At 43.0% G+C, this 17,193-nt stretch overlaps 3 protein-coding genes across 3 annotated transcripts; all 3 read right to left on the bottom strand.

The window, feature by feature from the left end:
- Nucleotides 1–224: 224 nt before the first annotated feature.
- Nucleotides 225–641, bottom strand: LOC118428610 (rRNA 2'-O-methyltransferase fibrillarin-like). Its single transcript, XM_035838714.1, has one exon. It carries the CDS (start codon nucleotides 639–641, stop codon nucleotides 225–227), a length of 417 nt encoding a protein of 138 aa, XP_035694607.1.
- On the bottom strand, nucleotides 526–13,755 carry LOC118428466 (probable ATP-dependent RNA helicase DDX17). The gene is made up of 13 exons (XM_035838543.1): nucleotides 13,546–13,755; nucleotides 11,935–12,175; nucleotides 11,631–11,727; nucleotides 10,860–10,993; nucleotides 9,277–9,342; nucleotides 8,346–8,487; nucleotides 6,854–7,014; nucleotides 6,245–6,417; nucleotides 5,080–5,190; nucleotides 4,615–4,676; nucleotides 4,187–4,246; nucleotides 1,480–1,722; nucleotides 526–685 (listed from the first exon to the last, which is right to left on the bottom strand). Exons 1-13 carry the CDS (start codon nucleotides 13,584–13,586, stop codon nucleotides 663–665), a joined length of 1,554 nt encoding a protein of 517 aa, XP_035694436.1. The 5' UTR covers nucleotides 13,587–13,755; the 3' UTR covers nucleotides 526–662.
- Nucleotides 13,756–14,499: 744 nt separating this feature from the next.
- Nucleotides 14,500–17,096, bottom strand: LOC118428468 (ragulator complex protein LAMTOR2-like). Its single transcript, XM_035838545.1, has 4 exons — nucleotides 16,913–17,096; nucleotides 16,332–16,494; nucleotides 15,716–15,805; nucleotides 14,500–15,435 (listed from the first exon to the last, which is right to left on the bottom strand). The coding sequence occupies exons 1-4, from the start codon at nucleotides 16,978–16,980 to the stop codon at nucleotides 15,379–15,381; spliced, it is 378 nt and encodes a 125-aa protein (XP_035694438.1). The 5' UTR covers nucleotides 16,981–17,096; the 3' UTR covers nucleotides 14,500–15,378.
- Nucleotides 17,097–17,193: the final 97 nt, after the last annotated feature.

Genomic DNA, 17,193 nt, shown 5'->3' with positions numbered 1-17,193 from the left:
TACATGTAAACAAAGCATGAACCAAGAGGAGTTCTAGGACACAGATTCAATGATGCATATTGTACTGAAATACCACAAAACCCCTCACCATTGTACATTGTACATACACCACTAAAGTATCTCTGAGTCAACAGACCAAGCAAACACGTGCAGAAACGAGTCACAACATTGTTTTTGCTGGCCTAGTTTTACCCTGTACAGCTGCAAGTAGTTTTTGTTTGTTTTTACTGAAACTGATAACCGGTATAGCTTGACACATTCTGCCCGGGCTGTACCACTTGGCTCAGGAGGGAGGGGATCCCACCTCCGTTGCTCATGGCACCGTTCATCATGGGCACACCCCCGAACTGCTGAGATTGGTTCGACCCGGCGTTCTGATTCAAACCACCACTGGCACCCCCCTGGTTGAACCCCCCTGATTTTAACCCCCCGCTGCTACCCCCCTGGTTGAAACTGCCACCAGACTTCATCCCCCCTCCCTGCCCATACCCCCCTGAGCGGCCACTACCCCCTCCGCCACTACCCCCCTTGCCACCCCACCCGCTCCGGAAGTCGCGACCGCCCCCACGGTCGTCACGGGAACCACCGCCGGACGTCCTGTACCGACGCCGATCTGCAATTAGAAAGACGGAATTTGGCATTTTGAGAATTCCCATGATTCTCTAATACCGCCACCTTCGCCGATCTGCAAGGGGAAGATGGAAGGAAGGGAGAGTAAGAAAATGCAATCAGGGAGCGTGAAAACCCACATCACAGCCTCAAGGCATAGCAGGTGCATGGAAACCCATATTATAGTCCAGCAGCAAGTGGGAAAGACATTCTCACAAGCAAGGTTTACTTAATTCTTTAAGGTATGGATTGGAAAATTCCCCCCCCCCCCCAAAAAAAAACAAATAGTGGGCTTAAAAGCAATCTCATACATGCTTCCATTGTTATGTGATTTTTAGTTCTTTCTAGGCGACACTGTAAAATAGCATTATGCCAAACACAATTAGTTGTTAGAAGCTGCAATGTAAAGCCTCAGTATTATAAATGGGGCAGTATTAAGTGGTTATCAATAGCCAGAATAGGTTTTGTCTAGTCTACATGGGACAGGCTTAAATATGAATTTTACAATCTGATTTAAATGAATTTCTGAAAACAACAATCCTAGGTTGGTAACTCTGCTACTTGAAGACATGACTATTCCTTGTTCTTTTTTGAACTGGTATCAGATACTTATCAATCGGTTATCGGTACGTCCATCAGTTTGTCATTTTGTACATTTCAGCAAATTTCCGTCACATGATGTCATGTCTGTTGTTTGCTAGGGCCCTGCACAAGACTTCCAGTTCCTGTTTCAAAGACTTAAAGAACTAGATGTTACCTTGTCACCCAAATATTCTAAATGATTTAGCTAGCGTTTGAAACCCTTTTGAGCTGCAAAAGTTTTTTTAGACAACAAAGTATTTCTCTCTCTCTCTCTCACGCTATACTGACCTCCCCGTCCTCCGAAGCCGCCCCTCGCGGTGTCCACCATCTCTATCAGTTTGGGGTTGATCTGCTGTCGAGCCTCCTGCAGTACAGACACCAGCTCCTTGGCCTGCTTCATGTTGTTGGGGGTGAAGAACGTGTACGCCGTTCCGGTGCGCTCGCTGCGGGCGGTTCGCCCGATGCGGTGAACGTAGTCCTCCGCCGAGGCCGGGTAGTCAAAGTTAATGACAAACTTGACGTCGGTGATATCTGCAGGCGTTACGGTGTGGTGTGGGTTTGGAGGGCACGCACACACACGGCAACGTGTGGACAGAAGGAACGCACAGTCAGTGCCTGGTTTTGCGTCCGACCGAACTCCGCGCACCCTCGGTAGAACTGCCTTTTTAATCTTATCTGACTACGTCATGCTTTTACCTTACATATCCACCAAAATCTTCAAAGCTTTCAGAAAAAATTACAGTCAAACTTGGCCTCAACAACCACTTTCAAATGACTTAAGAAAAAAATGGTTGCTACAGACATGAGGGTCTTTTTAACTAACGATATGTATCCCTGGTTAAATAAAAATAAACAAACAAACAAACTATATGTTTGCATGTGAATTGGAAGGACTGTTTCATTATCATCAACTTATTTTACCAGGGAAAAAATCACTCAGGCTATGGCCTGTTTTCCAGGTGGCCCTGAAAACATCACAAAATTTGAAGGTCACAAAATTTGAAAAGTGCTTGGCTACACTAGGTGATTAGCCGGCCAAGTTTGACTGTCATACCTGCATTTGGTTTTGCCTTGCAAAAGAACATCTACCATATTAAGGCCACTCTACCTCGGGCACGTCTGACCAACACTTACCTGCGGCGCTCGCTCACGTCGGACGTACGGATGCTGGAAAGACGGAGGGGTTAGCCATGGCCAACAGGAGACTTGGCGGATGCACACTCCCAGATAGACTACGGCTGTCACCATGGTGACCCAGGGTAAGGATGAACCACTTCCCGGTTGGTTGGTTGGATAAAGCTAAAGGGCGGGGGGGCCCCCACTGGGCTAGCCTGGTGGACAGCCTACCCGGGTGCATGCACCACGCCGGACAGGGCTCAAAAGGCACTTTTCGGTCTGTTCGGAGGATCGTTCGGCCAGGTTAGACAGACGTGGAGGTGGGCTCCTTTCTTCCGGCAGCGTACCGCTTTAATAAGCGCCTCTTCGTGTCACCGCAGAAACCCTCCTGCTACAAGAGGGTCCGTTGGGGCGACAGTCACGAGAAGCCAGTACAGTGCGACCGACGGGAGCCACCATCACTCTCCACTCTCAACACCAAAGGGTGTTCGGATTCGCACCGACCACCCTGATCTCACCGGGACAAAATCGATGGCGATCGATCTACTGATTTCGGCAGGGTTTCCACACCAAAGGGAGGGCACTTTCGGATTTGTGCCGACCACCCTTATCTCATCAGGACGGTGATCGATCGAGCGATTTCAGCTCCGGTTTGCCGTTCCCATCCTGGCAGGAGGTGCCGACATGACTCCCGCGCGATCGTGAGAGAGGGACGAGGTACGCCGAGCAAGCCGAGAGAACGTGGTCGGATTTAGAGTCTTTATGCTGCTGCTGTTCTTGGCTATCTTATCACTGATGCCTGAATAATATACATATAACCTCCTGTTTACAGCAAAGACTTTCTATTCTCCTCAGGTTACTCTCTATTCCCCTCAGGTTGCCAAATTTACAGGGCTTCTTGAAAAAAATTACACACATGTAGTTCCCAAATCCCATAAAACTGAACAATACTTGAGAACCCTTTTGACAAGGAAGTCGATGTTTGTCTACTTTTCTTCTTTTTTTCACAAGCAGATTTGGAACTTTAAGTTTCACCCTTTTGAAAAGAAACTCTTTCAAACAAATCCCATTTTCAAGCTACAATCAGGAACTTTGTCTAACCTTTTACAGCTAAACATTCCCCACCCTATGTTAAAAGCAGCATTTCCGATTGTAACTGTATTCTGCCTGCATTACATGGCTATTCATTATTGCACTTTAGTGGAAACGTTAAGGCTCGCCGCCCTCTCCTCTGGCCCAGCCGGAAGTAGTCATGCCGGTTTGTCCTCCCGCACATCTACAGAGATAGGGAACTCAAAAAACAAAGCCAAAACGTCAGTAAATGGTCCCCAGAATTTCTCAGACTCTCTCTATCCAAGAGGAAAAAGTTCTACAATTGTATCATGCCAACAACAGAGCGTCAGACCAGTGCCAAATATTATACTATGTGTGTGTGTGTTATTTTAGTTCCACAAGCACTCTTCACCAGGGTTCGTAAAACAAAATAACTTTTGCACAATGTTAGAACTAAAATACAGCCAAAAGCAATACAACTTTCTGGCCAGGGAAATAGGTTTTTAACTTGAATTTTAAATTTTGTTCTGGCTTCCTTAAAATCATGGAATACATTAGGCTGCAATACAAAAGAGTTAATCCTGTGAATGGTATAGATTCTGTGAAATCAATTTAAATTATGACTTTTCTAGCTGCATGTTCGCTAACAATTTCCATTTTGGTAAGATTTTTGAGAATGCATACGTACGAACCCTGGTCATTCTCACAACATTCACACATAACAGATTTTGCTAAAGGTTATATACAACGTGAGGAAACAGTTCTATGACAGATGACAATGTACAAGAAAAGGAAGAAAAGAGGAGGCCAACGGTTAAGTACAAACCTAGACCACGAGAAGCAACATCAGTGGCCACCAGTATTGGCGCACGTCCAGTTCGGAACTCTGGTGGAAAGAACAAAACATTTATAGAAATCTGATGTTACTCTTGTTGTTGTTCACCTTGTAGTGCCTAGTGGCACATAGGTCAGCAAGTTTCCTTGCTGTTTCAGTAGCTGGGTACATTTTGTATCTTTACAGGGAGGGATTGCTAGCTTTCCGCTTTAACATGCACAAGGTACCTCCTCATTTTATGTCCCTTTTTAAAGAAGTTGCAGCCACAATCAAATTTGCACATGTCAATTTAGATGCCCCTAATCATACTACCTAGTCTGACCCTAAAATACCCTAAAATAGAAAACTACACAGATGAATGTTGACAGGAATGTTACTGTTCCACGTTCCAAGTACAAAATATCCTAACTGTTACTCACCATTGAGCACCCAGTCTCTCTCCGGCTGGGACTTGTCACCATGGATACACATGGCAGGCCACCTGCAAACAACACACTCGGTGTCAGACATGCAGTCGTCATCAGTGAGACATGGACTTTAACTTTAAGTAGGGCAGTGTACCTAATACCGAAACCTGTACCCATTATGGTGAAACTATTTAAGCACAAGTCCGGACCTTAATATCTAGTGTACCAGTACCTATACCAGAACCAGTACCTGTAAACTGTTTAAGCATGGTTCTCACCTAAACGTCTGGTGTACCAGCTAAGCGATACCGATAAAAGTATTTAGGCACAAGTCTGGACTTAAACATCTGCCACAACTTTTTTTAGACTACATGTAAAGATAAGTGAATTCAACCTCAAAAGATTTTTGTATATCTGTAGCCTTGCAGTCAAAAATTGAGAAAAATTGCAGCAGACTTTCAGTAAAACTCGACTGACCCGTCCCTGCGCATGCGGCGTGTGAGGTCGTCCACGCGGCGCTTCGTCTCCACGAAGATGATGGTCTTGTTCTCCTTCTCTCCCATGATCTCCTCCAGGAGCCTGATCAGCCTGCAACAACCGAAACAAACATCAAATTTGTTAACACCACAGGTGAAGCAGTAAGATACATCTTAAGTCTTGTGGCTATATCACTGCCTCTGTACCAGGGACATTCCTCTACTCTTTCAGTATATCGTACGATAAAAATTCAATTCCAGCCATGCAACAAAGAATATGAAACCATAAAAGTTAGAATGAACCAAGCTACATGTATGAAGTTTCTGTCATTCAGCACTATCGAAATACAAATCTCTTTCCTGGAGGTAATAAAAAGATATTAGTACTTGACGTCCTTCTCATGTTCACAAGTGTGGATTGAGAGATACACACATGTACAACATGTAGTTTCTATAGGTTTATTAGAGCCCTATTCCAGGCACCCTATGAAAACAGACATGTCAACACATGTAAATCAGTAACACACAATGTAGAGTCCTATGGCTACACCATTGATTCTGTACCGGGGACATTACTCTTTCTGCCATATTGACCATCATTAGAGAAAGAAGGACAAAGTTTGCAGGACAAGAACTGGAGAGCCATCTTGTACTGTAAGATGACAACACCATGGTAACAGATATTTCTCAGTCTGACAATAACTGGTCTACAATAGCACATATGCATGAACCAAAAAGATTAAGATGTTCCCAAATCTCCTGACTTAAAGGCATTTGCCACCAAGCTTCTAATGGCCTAACCTGTGGAAAGGTTGCTAGAAGATTGATTTCACTAGGATTAATTACTTACTTGTGGTCCTTCTCATGTTCGTGCACCACATCGATGATCTGGAGTATGTTATGGTTGGCACAGAGAGACAGCGCGCCAATGTTCACCTGGATGTACTCATGGATGCTACTAGAAGACTGACTTAGTTCGGACAGATTTAGTTAGGATTGAGTACTTACTTGTGGTCCTTCTCATGTTCGTGCACCACATCGATGATCTGCAGAATGTTGTGGTTGGCACAGAGAGACAGCGCACCGATGTTCACCTGGATGTACTCATGGACGCTACTAGAAGACTGACTTAGTTCGGACAGATTTAGTTAGGATTGAGTACTTACTTGTGGTCCTTCTCATGTTCATGCACCACATCAATGATCTGCAGGATGTTGTGGTTGGCACAGAGAGACAGAGCGCCGATGTTCACCTGGATGTACTCATGTAGGAACTCCTCGGCCAGCTGTCGAACCTCCTTGGGCCAGGTGGCGCTCCACATCAGGGTCTGACGGTCGGGCTGGGAGGGGAAAATAAGACATGACACTGACACCATATACTATATGATATAGTAGGTGTAGTACCTGTCCAGTAGTTAGTCAAAGTCCTTCCCGCACCAGATGGTGCATAGGGTGGTGCCCATCTCCATTTCAGTAGCCCTGGGCCACAAAACTGCAATCACTACAGCAGGGGGCTAGTCTGCTGGTAGTGGCGTGTGTTCAACTTTCATACTCTTTCCCATATGCTGAGTGCTAGGCAGAGAAAGCAGATATGAAAATATAGTATTCCTTATAATGCAAAACTGTCCTTCTGATTAAGAATTTGAAGACTTTGTTTTTGTTTCTCAAAGATTAAATCTTCAGATCAAGTAATTCATGTTTAATGTGCTGGATAGGCTTTCATGATCATTTTATGGCTGTAAGACAATCTTTAAAAAATCTTGAAATGAAGCGTACCCTGATCTGTTCAATGATCTTCCTGATCTGGGGTTCGAAGCCCATGTCCAGCATACGGTCGGCCTCGTCCAGAACCAGGTAGGTACAGCGCCGCAGGTTGGTTTTCCCGGCCTCCAGGAAGTCGATCAGTCGGCCGGGGGTGGCGATACAGATCTCCACTCCTACATGTGGGCACAGGAAGGGAAAGGAGGTGTGAGTCTTAGTGAAAAAAGCCTCAGCAAATGTGATGTGCGACTGGTATTTGGCCAAGCCAAGCTTCCATCCAGGCTTTTGCACTTCGTTATGGTTAAATAAAAAGAGGTTATAAAGTAAATTGACATCGTTGTTCCATTCATACAAAAACTATAACATGGTTGGAATAGAATTGTTAAGACGCTGCATTAAATAAAATGCAATTTTTGTCTATTACAAAATGACATCAGGCTTGTTTTAAGATTTCTGAGCGAGAATGAATCCTACATGGTGTGACGTGTTTGCTTATGTTTGTGTGTTAGTGTGACATATTTGTTGTTGTATGTGCATGTATGCATGTGTGTGTGCGTGTGCGTGATGTATCTGTTGTTGTTGTATGTGCGTGCATGTGTGTTTCATGGTCTGCAGTCAGCGACATCAGCTAGTGCTGTTGTGAACAAAAAATACAAAGACTGCAAATTTACCATGGTTCCTCTGATACCAGAACTCACTCACTCACTCACTCATCCTCGCCGCATATCAGACTTCGCTGAGTCGCTGAACATGCGCACTAAAATGAATAAATTTTCTTCACAAATTTAGTATAGAGTTTCTTGACAAAGAAATGCAAATGTACCAACATCAGCGGAACACACACACAGGCCACTCCAACATGCAGAAACCGGGGTGCCGAACTACTGATAAGGAAAACAACGCAATACCGGATACTTCGGCACCCTACTCACCCCTCTCTAGATCTCTAATTTGGGGTCCCTTTGGAGCCCCGCCGAAAACACAGGTGCTACGAAGGCGCGAGGCCATGCCAAACCTCACTGCCTCTGCTTGAACCTGCTGCGCAAGTTCCCGGGTCGGAGCCAACACCAGACACTGAGTAAACATCAATAAAACAACAAGCCATATCAACAAACAACCTAGCCAGGGTTCTCGCCAGGATTTTTTCACAGCGTAGGGGGGCGCCTTTATGTAGGGAAAAGCCATATGGCAAGTTGTGCGGTCAACGGGGAGTGTGGGAGCACCCTCCCCTAAAAATTTTCAATTTGGTAACTCTCTGGTTTGGTTTTAGTTAGTTTGCCTAAGCCTAACGCACTGCCAATTGCGCCACACAATCTCACCAATCTCAGGAACAATATCTCCTGCATTTCATGGCCAAATTTAATGAAATAAAGCCATTTCATAGTAAACCTTTATACAAAACAATAGAAAAGGGCCCAAATCACGGTGTGTAGGGGACCCCTACGCTCATGATGCTCTGGTGAGAACCCAGACGTTAACACAGCACACACTCACACAGCGTGCTTACCCCGTTCAAGGTCTCGGAGCTGGGGGCCTTTCGGCGCGCCTCCGTACACGCACGTGTTCTTGATGCGAGAGGAGTGTCCGAACTGGACGGCCACCTCCTGAACTTGCTGGGCGAGCTCACGTGTCGGGCAGAGCACAACACACTGTGCGACACAGAGATCGGCACAACTGTGACATATATGTATGGTGCAGCATGCAACATTGTCTCCCTGCTTCCCCCCCCCCCCCTGATGTCTGGCTAACAGTTGTCTCCAGCTTGAAGTTTTTCTCTGTCGCTCATTGTTTGGGAGCATTGTTGCTATTTTTCTCATTCCTAAACCTGTCCTTTTTAATGTCTAAGCATACGGAAATACAGTTTCATTAATTTTATGTCATGAAGTTGAGATTTTCTGGATGTCCATCCCCATGAGCACAACACACTGTGCGACACAGAGATCGGCACAACTGTGATATACTGGTGCAGCATGCAACATTACCCCCCTGCTCCCCACCCCCCTACTGTCTGGCTCAGAACTGTCTCTAGCTTAATTTTTTTGGGGGAGCTAATTTGTTGCTACTTTTCTTTTCAATTTTCATTGTTAAATCTGACATTTCAAGCACATGATGTCGTGTTATAGAAGATTTTCTGAAAAAGGTAAGCATAACATCTCTATCATTTTGATATGGTCGTTATGAAGCGAACATCTGCCAAAAAAGGCAAGACAAGCAGCATAATTCATGACCCCACTACGGAATCTAAATAGGGCAAATCAGCCATCCTGACAATTTTGTTTTCATCTATCTAGAATATGCTAACTGACATACAAAACTACTTGTATTGTCTTTCAATACACACAGGGGCATTGATACCGAAAGATTAGTCCATCTGTCATATTTAAGAGGGGGCCACCTACATTACTGTGATGAACAACATTGTATTATTCTATACTCACGATGGGCCCGTCTCCACGCTCCAGGAATGGCTGGTGGTTGATGTGGACAATGGCAGGCAGCATGTACTGGGGGAGAGAGTAAAACACAAGGATAAACATTTGCATATTAGTACAGTGAAACCTGTCCGAGCAACCACCTGGCGCAGGCAACCACCTGCCATCAGAGGACACATTGAAACAGTCCCGTCCATTTTTACATAGTTAAGACCCCCTCCCAAGCAACCACCTGTCTTCCCCAACCGGCAACCACTTTTTTACAGTCCCAAAGGGGCATTCTACCTGCCCCAACCAACCAAAATTGATTGACAGCAGCTAGCAGCCATTTTATATGAAGAATTATGTACTAGGCACAGTTACCCTGGACTTCTTTTCTTTATGAAAGGGAATATCAGTCAAGCATATTGACAATGTGCACCATGCAAAATGATTATCAGTGAGAATTTTGACATACTGGTAGAGAAATTGAAAGCACTTGTTTGGGCTGTTCAAGGAAACAGACAACTACAAAACAAACAATGTTTGATTGTTAGACAAACTCAGCTCTGATTGTTAAACAATGGTTTCTTGAAATTTGTTTACATAACAGCATGGGGATTGAAAACTGGGCATCTCTTGTAGATATGTTTCCTGTGAACTAACTGAAAGGTGTATATCATGCAAACCGTATCATTTATTATTTTTGCTCGCCAACCAACCAACTTGTCGGGAGCAACCACCTGTCCTCAGCAACCATTTTTGCTCGGTCCCTTGAGTGGTTGCTCAGGACAGGTTTGACTGTACTCTAAAATGAGTCTTTTTACCTGGCCAAATTTTGTCATCCAAGTACCGTATATTCTCGAATAAAGTACGCACTTTTTTAACTTTTCAAAATTGAAAAGGTGCTACAAGTTGTTGTCAAAGTTGGGGTGCGTACTTTATTTGAGGTTACTGTACAGATAAATGGTAAGAAAAGCCTAAAATAAAGCAAGGTGGAGCTACACTTCTAGTAATGTTTCAAAACATACACATTGTTGTTGTCTTGAAGCCTGATTTCTTCTACCAGTTCTCAGTGATTTTTATAATTTGCAGCAGGCAATTCACAAGTTTATAGAGACAATGACAGTGTAAACCCAGGTTATTTTATGCAAAATGACCTGGGGAAAACATTATAAATTCGAATTTATTTAGTTAAAGGTCTGTTCAAAACGGGTGGAGAAGGGGTGCATACTTTATTTGAGTTTTTCCATTTTACCTTTCAGTCCCAAAGATCTGTCTAAGACTTGTCCAAAATCAGGGGTGCGTACTTTAATTGGGGTGCGTACTTTATTCGAGAATATACGGTAAGTAACACTACGTGGTGGTAAGGTGGTAAAAGTGTCTTGTGATTAAGGTTGTTCACTTAGAATCAAAAGGTTCAGGGTTCAAATCCCATGCAGGCCCCACTGTTGTACCCTTGGATTTCCTCACTCTCTCAAGTGAAAATGAGAACCTAGCTTTGGCTAGGGACATTCTCGTAAAGCCGAAATAAAGCTAAAATAAAGCTGGAGTTTGAGGAGGGACAAATATCTCAACTGTATTGAGAGCCAGTTAAGCCTGATACTCACTGCGAGGGTTTTTCCGGAGCCAGTCTGTGCGATCCCCACCAGATCCTTCCCAGACAGGGCGATGGGCCAGCCCTGCGCCTGGATCGGAGTCGGGAACTCGAAGTTGGAGCGAGCGATCTCCTCCATCACGTAATCTGGAAAAAACATGTCTTCATGTTTTAATATGTAAACATGTCAAAATCCTATTTGATCCAAAGCATGAATTTAGTTTATTATTTACTTACTACAAAGTTTTAAGATGTAAAGGTAAATCTTAAAGATATGAGCTGACAAGTTGCCCAAAATACACCAAAAACCATTGGTACTCACTCTCCGACAGGCATAAATAAGTAAAAAGAACCTACCTGATCATCTTCTCTTGGACAGAAGTAGTATGGACACGGTTTACATGTCAATTTGGTATTTTTCCGGGGGGTACTTTTATTCTAGGGGGTACTTTTATTAGATTTTGAAGATTTGTCCGGGGGGTACTTTTATTCCAGGGGGTACTTCTATTTGAGAGGTGAGGGTGCATCTTTCTTTACAATGAGAAAGGAAGCCTTTTTTCCTCACACATAAAGCAGAAATATTTGCAGTGGCTTTATGTTAGCGGTTTTCGTGGTGGCCGCTTCACCGTGAACTCAAAATAACCACAAACATTTTGAAAATAAAATTTCCATTACAGCATGTGACTACGGTATGTGACTACAGTAAAACCACCGCAAACACTCCGTTTTCCCGTCAACGATAATCAAATCCCTGAGAACTGAAATGCTGTAGGAAGTTACTGACCAGGGAATGACCCTTCAGCGAAGGTAGTGACAGGTTTGGGCACCTCCCGGCCTCTCACTGTGATCTGTCTCTCGGTCAGGTACTGTTCTGCTGCAACCTGGGGAATCAAACGGGAGGAAAACATTACAGTTTAAAAACTCATCTATTGGCACAATCCATTTGTTTGTAACTTTTGGTCAACACATGCAAACTGCTTACTGTAAATGCAGAAATGTTCCAGGTGGTTTTATGTTCACAACCATTACCAGGTATTTGTGGTAATTCGAGCCCTGATTAGGTCTGCATTCCTACACATAGAACTGACCTGTGACATGTTGGAAACGTTGGGATGCTCCCTGTAGAAGTTCTTCTCGAAGCGCGGGAGTTTGGACAGGTCCCACTTGGGTTTGCGGAGACGCTCTCCGGGCTGCGACCCCTTCAGACTGGGTCGGCTGCCGCCCCCGATGTTGTACCCGGAGCCGAACCCCGGCCTGCCCCCACCGCCGCCACCACCACGGTCCCCGCCGCGCCCGAACCTCGGAGGGCTGCCGCCTCGATTTCCGTATCTGAGGGAAGAAGGGAGGAGCTTTGGGAAATGCTGCATGGGTGGTGTTACTGTTAGATATGCAGGGCATAGAATAACTAATCACACTTTGCAGCCCTTTCACTGGTAAGTTCCCTGGAACATAGGACAGTGTTACACACCGTGTCATGTAATATGATATAATATAGGATTCAAAGTTAGAGCTGTTTACCTAAACAAATTTCAGGTACATGTACAGGTACATGTAGGTTTAGGTGCAGGTTCAGACCTGCACCTTCACCTGTACCTAATCAAGTATATGTAATCTAAACATGTAGCTGTCTTTTCTGGTGATGAATTGTCATCTTTGTAACTGTATGGGGAATTACAAATTTGAATCTCAAAACAATTTCTTTGCAAGTTTTCTTAAGTTTCAACTGCAAGATTATCACCATTTTCATTGATTCGGGATTTACTTGTCCAGCAGTCTTAATAGATAATTGTGTCAATATGGATATGATACTTTAGCCCTGAAATTAGTGAAAAATGCAAAATAAATATAATACAAAGATCTTACTGCACTTATAATATAATCATACTTCATAGCTCACAAATGTCACTGGTCGTTTGATGAGAAGCAAAGCTTCATGTTTTTGTTTTCGTTAGTCACGTGTAAAAAAATAAACAAACTCGGAATCCCTACGTCATAAATCAACATGTTGTTCACCGAGATCCAGCCCATCGCCATCTTGGATGTGTGTTTTCCAGTTTTCTGAGATTTACTTTTCTTTCTCGACTATTTTCTCACGAAATTGACGGAAATCTCAATTCAAAATTATTGCAACCTTTAGCGAAATATGATCTAGAACAATTTAAAACCGCTGCCACAGTTATAATGGAATTGTTTTAGCAGAATTTAGACAATTTTGCGTGGTGCATTTTCCAAAATACGCAGTTCGTTTTCACTCTCCCCACTATACCACAACCAAGAGAAAACCCACAAGCAAAACTCACGTAATTGTGAGGAATATCAACTCATAATTATTGCGACCTTTAGAAAATATGATCTACAACAATTAAAAATCGTTGTCACATTTGTAACGGAGCTTTTTGAGCACAAATTAGACAATTTTTCGTGGTGATGATCTCCAAAATCCCAAATACGCAGTTCTTTTTTTTTAACTACCACAAACAACAAGAGAAAACCCACAAGAGCAAACTCAGAAGTATTGCAAACATTATATACTATGATCTACAACAATAAAAAATCGTTGTCACAGTTGTAACGGAGCTATTTGAGCAGAAATTAGACAATTTTGCGTGGTGAATTTTCCAAAATACGCAGTTCATTTTTCACTCTCCCACCAAAACAGACGAGAGAAAATCCACCATGAAAACCGGCCAGTTTCTTACCCCCTTCTGCCGCCGTCTCCGTGGCCGTACCTGCCTGACATCGTGTCTTCGGTGTCGCTGAAGTAGTCGCACAACTGTCGGGAAGACAAAACTGTCGTCCTGAGAGCGATTTTACGAAAACTGGACGACAAAAACTTGAGTCCAACGATCGCCGCCACTGTGATGGTTCGGAGAAGTAGGTGAAATTACACGAAAAGGCGAAGTAGTATTTATCCGCGGCTACTAAACTTTGTGTAACTTCACGAATTTCAGCAAGTCATGCATTAAAAGTCCTCACAGTACTTCACAAACGAAGATATCAACGGGGAAAATTTGATTTAGTTTGATGCTGTTTGCAAAAACTGCCCGCTGACTGCCCCAGAATCTTGGTACTATTTTTGTCCGGCGTAATGGTATATCGGAATCTGGGTTAGTCGGTGGCTGGTGATGTCACGTCTGAGTGCATGGGCGTGACGACAGCGCTACCTGGCGAATGTTGTTCAAACTACACTGTGCCCTACTTTGAAAGTGAAAGAATTGCTTCATTCCTGCATTCATTCCATCAATAAATCAATCATTCGCAGGCATTATAGTCTGGTGCATAGCGGCTACAGACATCGAAGCTTAAGATTTAAGTACCAGCACATCTGGTTGGAAAATATGAATTTTTCCATAATTCCATTGTCAGCAGTTGTTTTTTTAAGCATGGTCTCATAAGTCATATACTCACCTTGATCAAAATAAGAAACATGTCCCATACTCGACCCTCATAAAAGGTACAAGTATATTTATGGGGGCCCCAGCATTACATGAGATGGCACAAAGGTTGTTTCACACAGCCAACACGTGAACCTAGGTTTTAATAGCTTACACAATGTCAGTCACTGATGGAGCATACCCTGGTAAAAGAACACAGAAATAGATAAATATAAATAAATATAATGGACAAAGCAGTGAGTACAACACAAGACAACATTCTGTATTTCTATCAAATTCTTTTAATCATCATTCTATAACGGTAGCTACTCCGCATCCAGACACATTACATAGTGTTATGTATCCCATGTGGTGTCTTTCATATGGAATCTTCAAGTATGTATACAAGCCAATTTGTCTGATTTAGAGATATTCCTGATATACATTATTAGTATTCATAAAGAAAATACCACTAAACATGTCTAGACAAATTTATTACAGTACTGCCTACTGGCAAAGCACTTCTTGACTGAGTTTCTTTAACTTGTTCATACAATATGTAACATTACTATTAGCTAATCCATTGTACATACAGAATACATTGATCCTTCAGTAATTCTGCATAATAATAACTGATGCTTTATGCCAAGACTGTAGCCTAACAATAACTCGCTTTTGTCAGCACTTCCACTGGTCTAGCCTCTGGAACAGGCTCTAGCTACTCCATACTCCATATACTCTCCAAGCAGAGGTTAGGCTCCGGCTTTTTAAAACTTTTTTTAGTCGTTTTAATCAGGCTTTTTTAGTTTGTATTGTATCTTGCTGCATCAAAACCTAACATTTGGCTGGCGTATTTCAAGAAAATGACAAAATAGAAAGCCCGATAAAAACGACTAAAAAATGTTTAAAAAAACAAACACCCGGACCCTAACCTCTGCTTGGAGAGTAACTCCATAGACCTCTAGACGATTTGTGTTATACAGACTACTTGTATCCTTTTGGCAGTTAGACGCACATCACACATCATCATTTACCATCCCCATTTACAGAATTTCACATATAAGTAGTCATGAGAAGGGCTTGATGTTTCCCTAGTAATGAATGACAGACAAGCCCCCCTCCACCATATGTTCCCTCCGTGCCCGTCTGTTGTATGTACTACGATGCTGCTACTTGTGTCAGTGGGTCCTCCAGGTAATCTGCCAATGCTTTTGCCTGCAGGGATGAAATAATGGACAGTTTAGCAAAATATATGTGCTAATGATGTACAGTGTAAAGCAAAGAGTTCTGATTGACTATATGGTTCACACATACATCAATAAAGGTAAGACATCCAGTTAATAAGATGTGTCACATAGTAGTTAATCAAGCAACTGGATATGATTTTTGAAATGGTTGGATGTTTCAGTCATTTTTGTATTGGATTGCTTAGCAATAGGGGAAGCTGTAGACTTTTAGTATAGCTTTAAAGTACATGTACTGTTTTCCAACTGACCTTTGCCTTGAGCATGCCAAAGCCCACAGCCTTCTCAGCATAGATACACAGCAGCAGGTTGGCCACCTGTGTGATTGCAACTCTGCCATCCTGGGGACACAAGATGAACAGGAACATTGCACACCAAATATGTGTGTGTTTTGGCACATCTTTGACAGATGAGCCAAGAGATTTGCCAAGCGCCAGTCCACCGTCAGGGAAATGTAATAGTGTAAAGTGCCTTTCCAAGGGTACAGTGTCAGGGGAATGGCAAGTATCAAACAATTTGAACCAGGAACCTGGTTCAGAGCACCACACTAGACCAGTCGTACCACACCAATGCCACAACAATGGTTCACATGAGGATGACTGACATGATTGCCAATCAGGAAAAAGAATGGAGAGTCATGCAATTAGAAAATAATATTTTAAGAGGGAGAAGACTACCAAACACTGTATCACATTGAACATATTTTTGATTGGGACTATGTCCCCCCAAATAAGGTGATCAGGTAATAAAGATGTATATATCAGATTCATTCAAAAGACCTTTGAGGTCAGAAAACTTGGAAACTGATCATTCAATAATTGAAAATGAAGAATATGGATAAACTACGTAAATGCCGTAAATACCAACCTTACAATCCAGTAGGACACACTCTAAGCAGTCTTCGTTGAAGGCAGATCTCCCGTTCTTCTCGTACGCAGCCCAGATGTTACTGGCGATGGCCGCCGTGACACGGGCATCCTTGTCTCCGTACCCCGAGTACGCCAGCAACGCTCCTTCTCCATTCAACAGCCTGTTATAATGGTAAAAATGAAAAAAAAAATTAATAACATAGATGAAGGTTAGACATCCAGGTAATAAGATACGCCAAAAAGCAGTTACTCAAGCAACTGGATATGATTTTAGAAACTTTCATAATTTCATGAACTTTCGAAAATTGCAAAGTGGAGTACTCTATGTTACATCTGCTGATCTGCAAATCTGAAATTTACTTAATTTTTCTTACTAGTAGTGTAATAATATAGCCCATGTTTCCAACACAGCGTAGGCTTTGTATATTTTGTGTAGTACAGTTTGCCATACAACGACTTGATTAGATGCACAAAGTTTTATCGTAGTCATGTCATACGAGATATTATATTGTAACCCTCCCTCCCCTAAAATACAACCCTTTCAAAGTTCCGCCACACTTGATTCTACAGACCACTCACAGCGTACACTGCACCCCTCCCGTGTTCGCCTGGCTCAGGACTTGCGTCAGCGCCTTAGGTTTCAACATATCTGCACAAAACTTCTCTCGCAAACTCTAGAAAACGTCTGAACTCTCTTCTCAGTCTGTCTGACTTCACTTTCCTCGTGACTCTGAGTTTTACTTCCGGGTTACCAACATTGATGCCGAGTGACCTAAATATCCAAGCCAATATTTCTGCCTTTCAACCGATTGAAGTCCTTAAAACTTGTATAATGAAATTTACATAAAGCGTATTAAAGA

Source organism: Branchiostoma floridae, chromosome 13 (assembly GCF_000003815.2).
Source record: "Branchiostoma floridae strain S238N-H82 chromosome 13, Bfl_VNyyK, whole genome shotgun sequence".
NCBI lineage: Eukaryota > Metazoa > Chordata > Leptocardii > Amphioxiformes > Branchiostomatidae > Branchiostoma > Branchiostoma floridae.
This window is presented reverse-complemented; position numbering and strand designations above follow the sequence as displayed.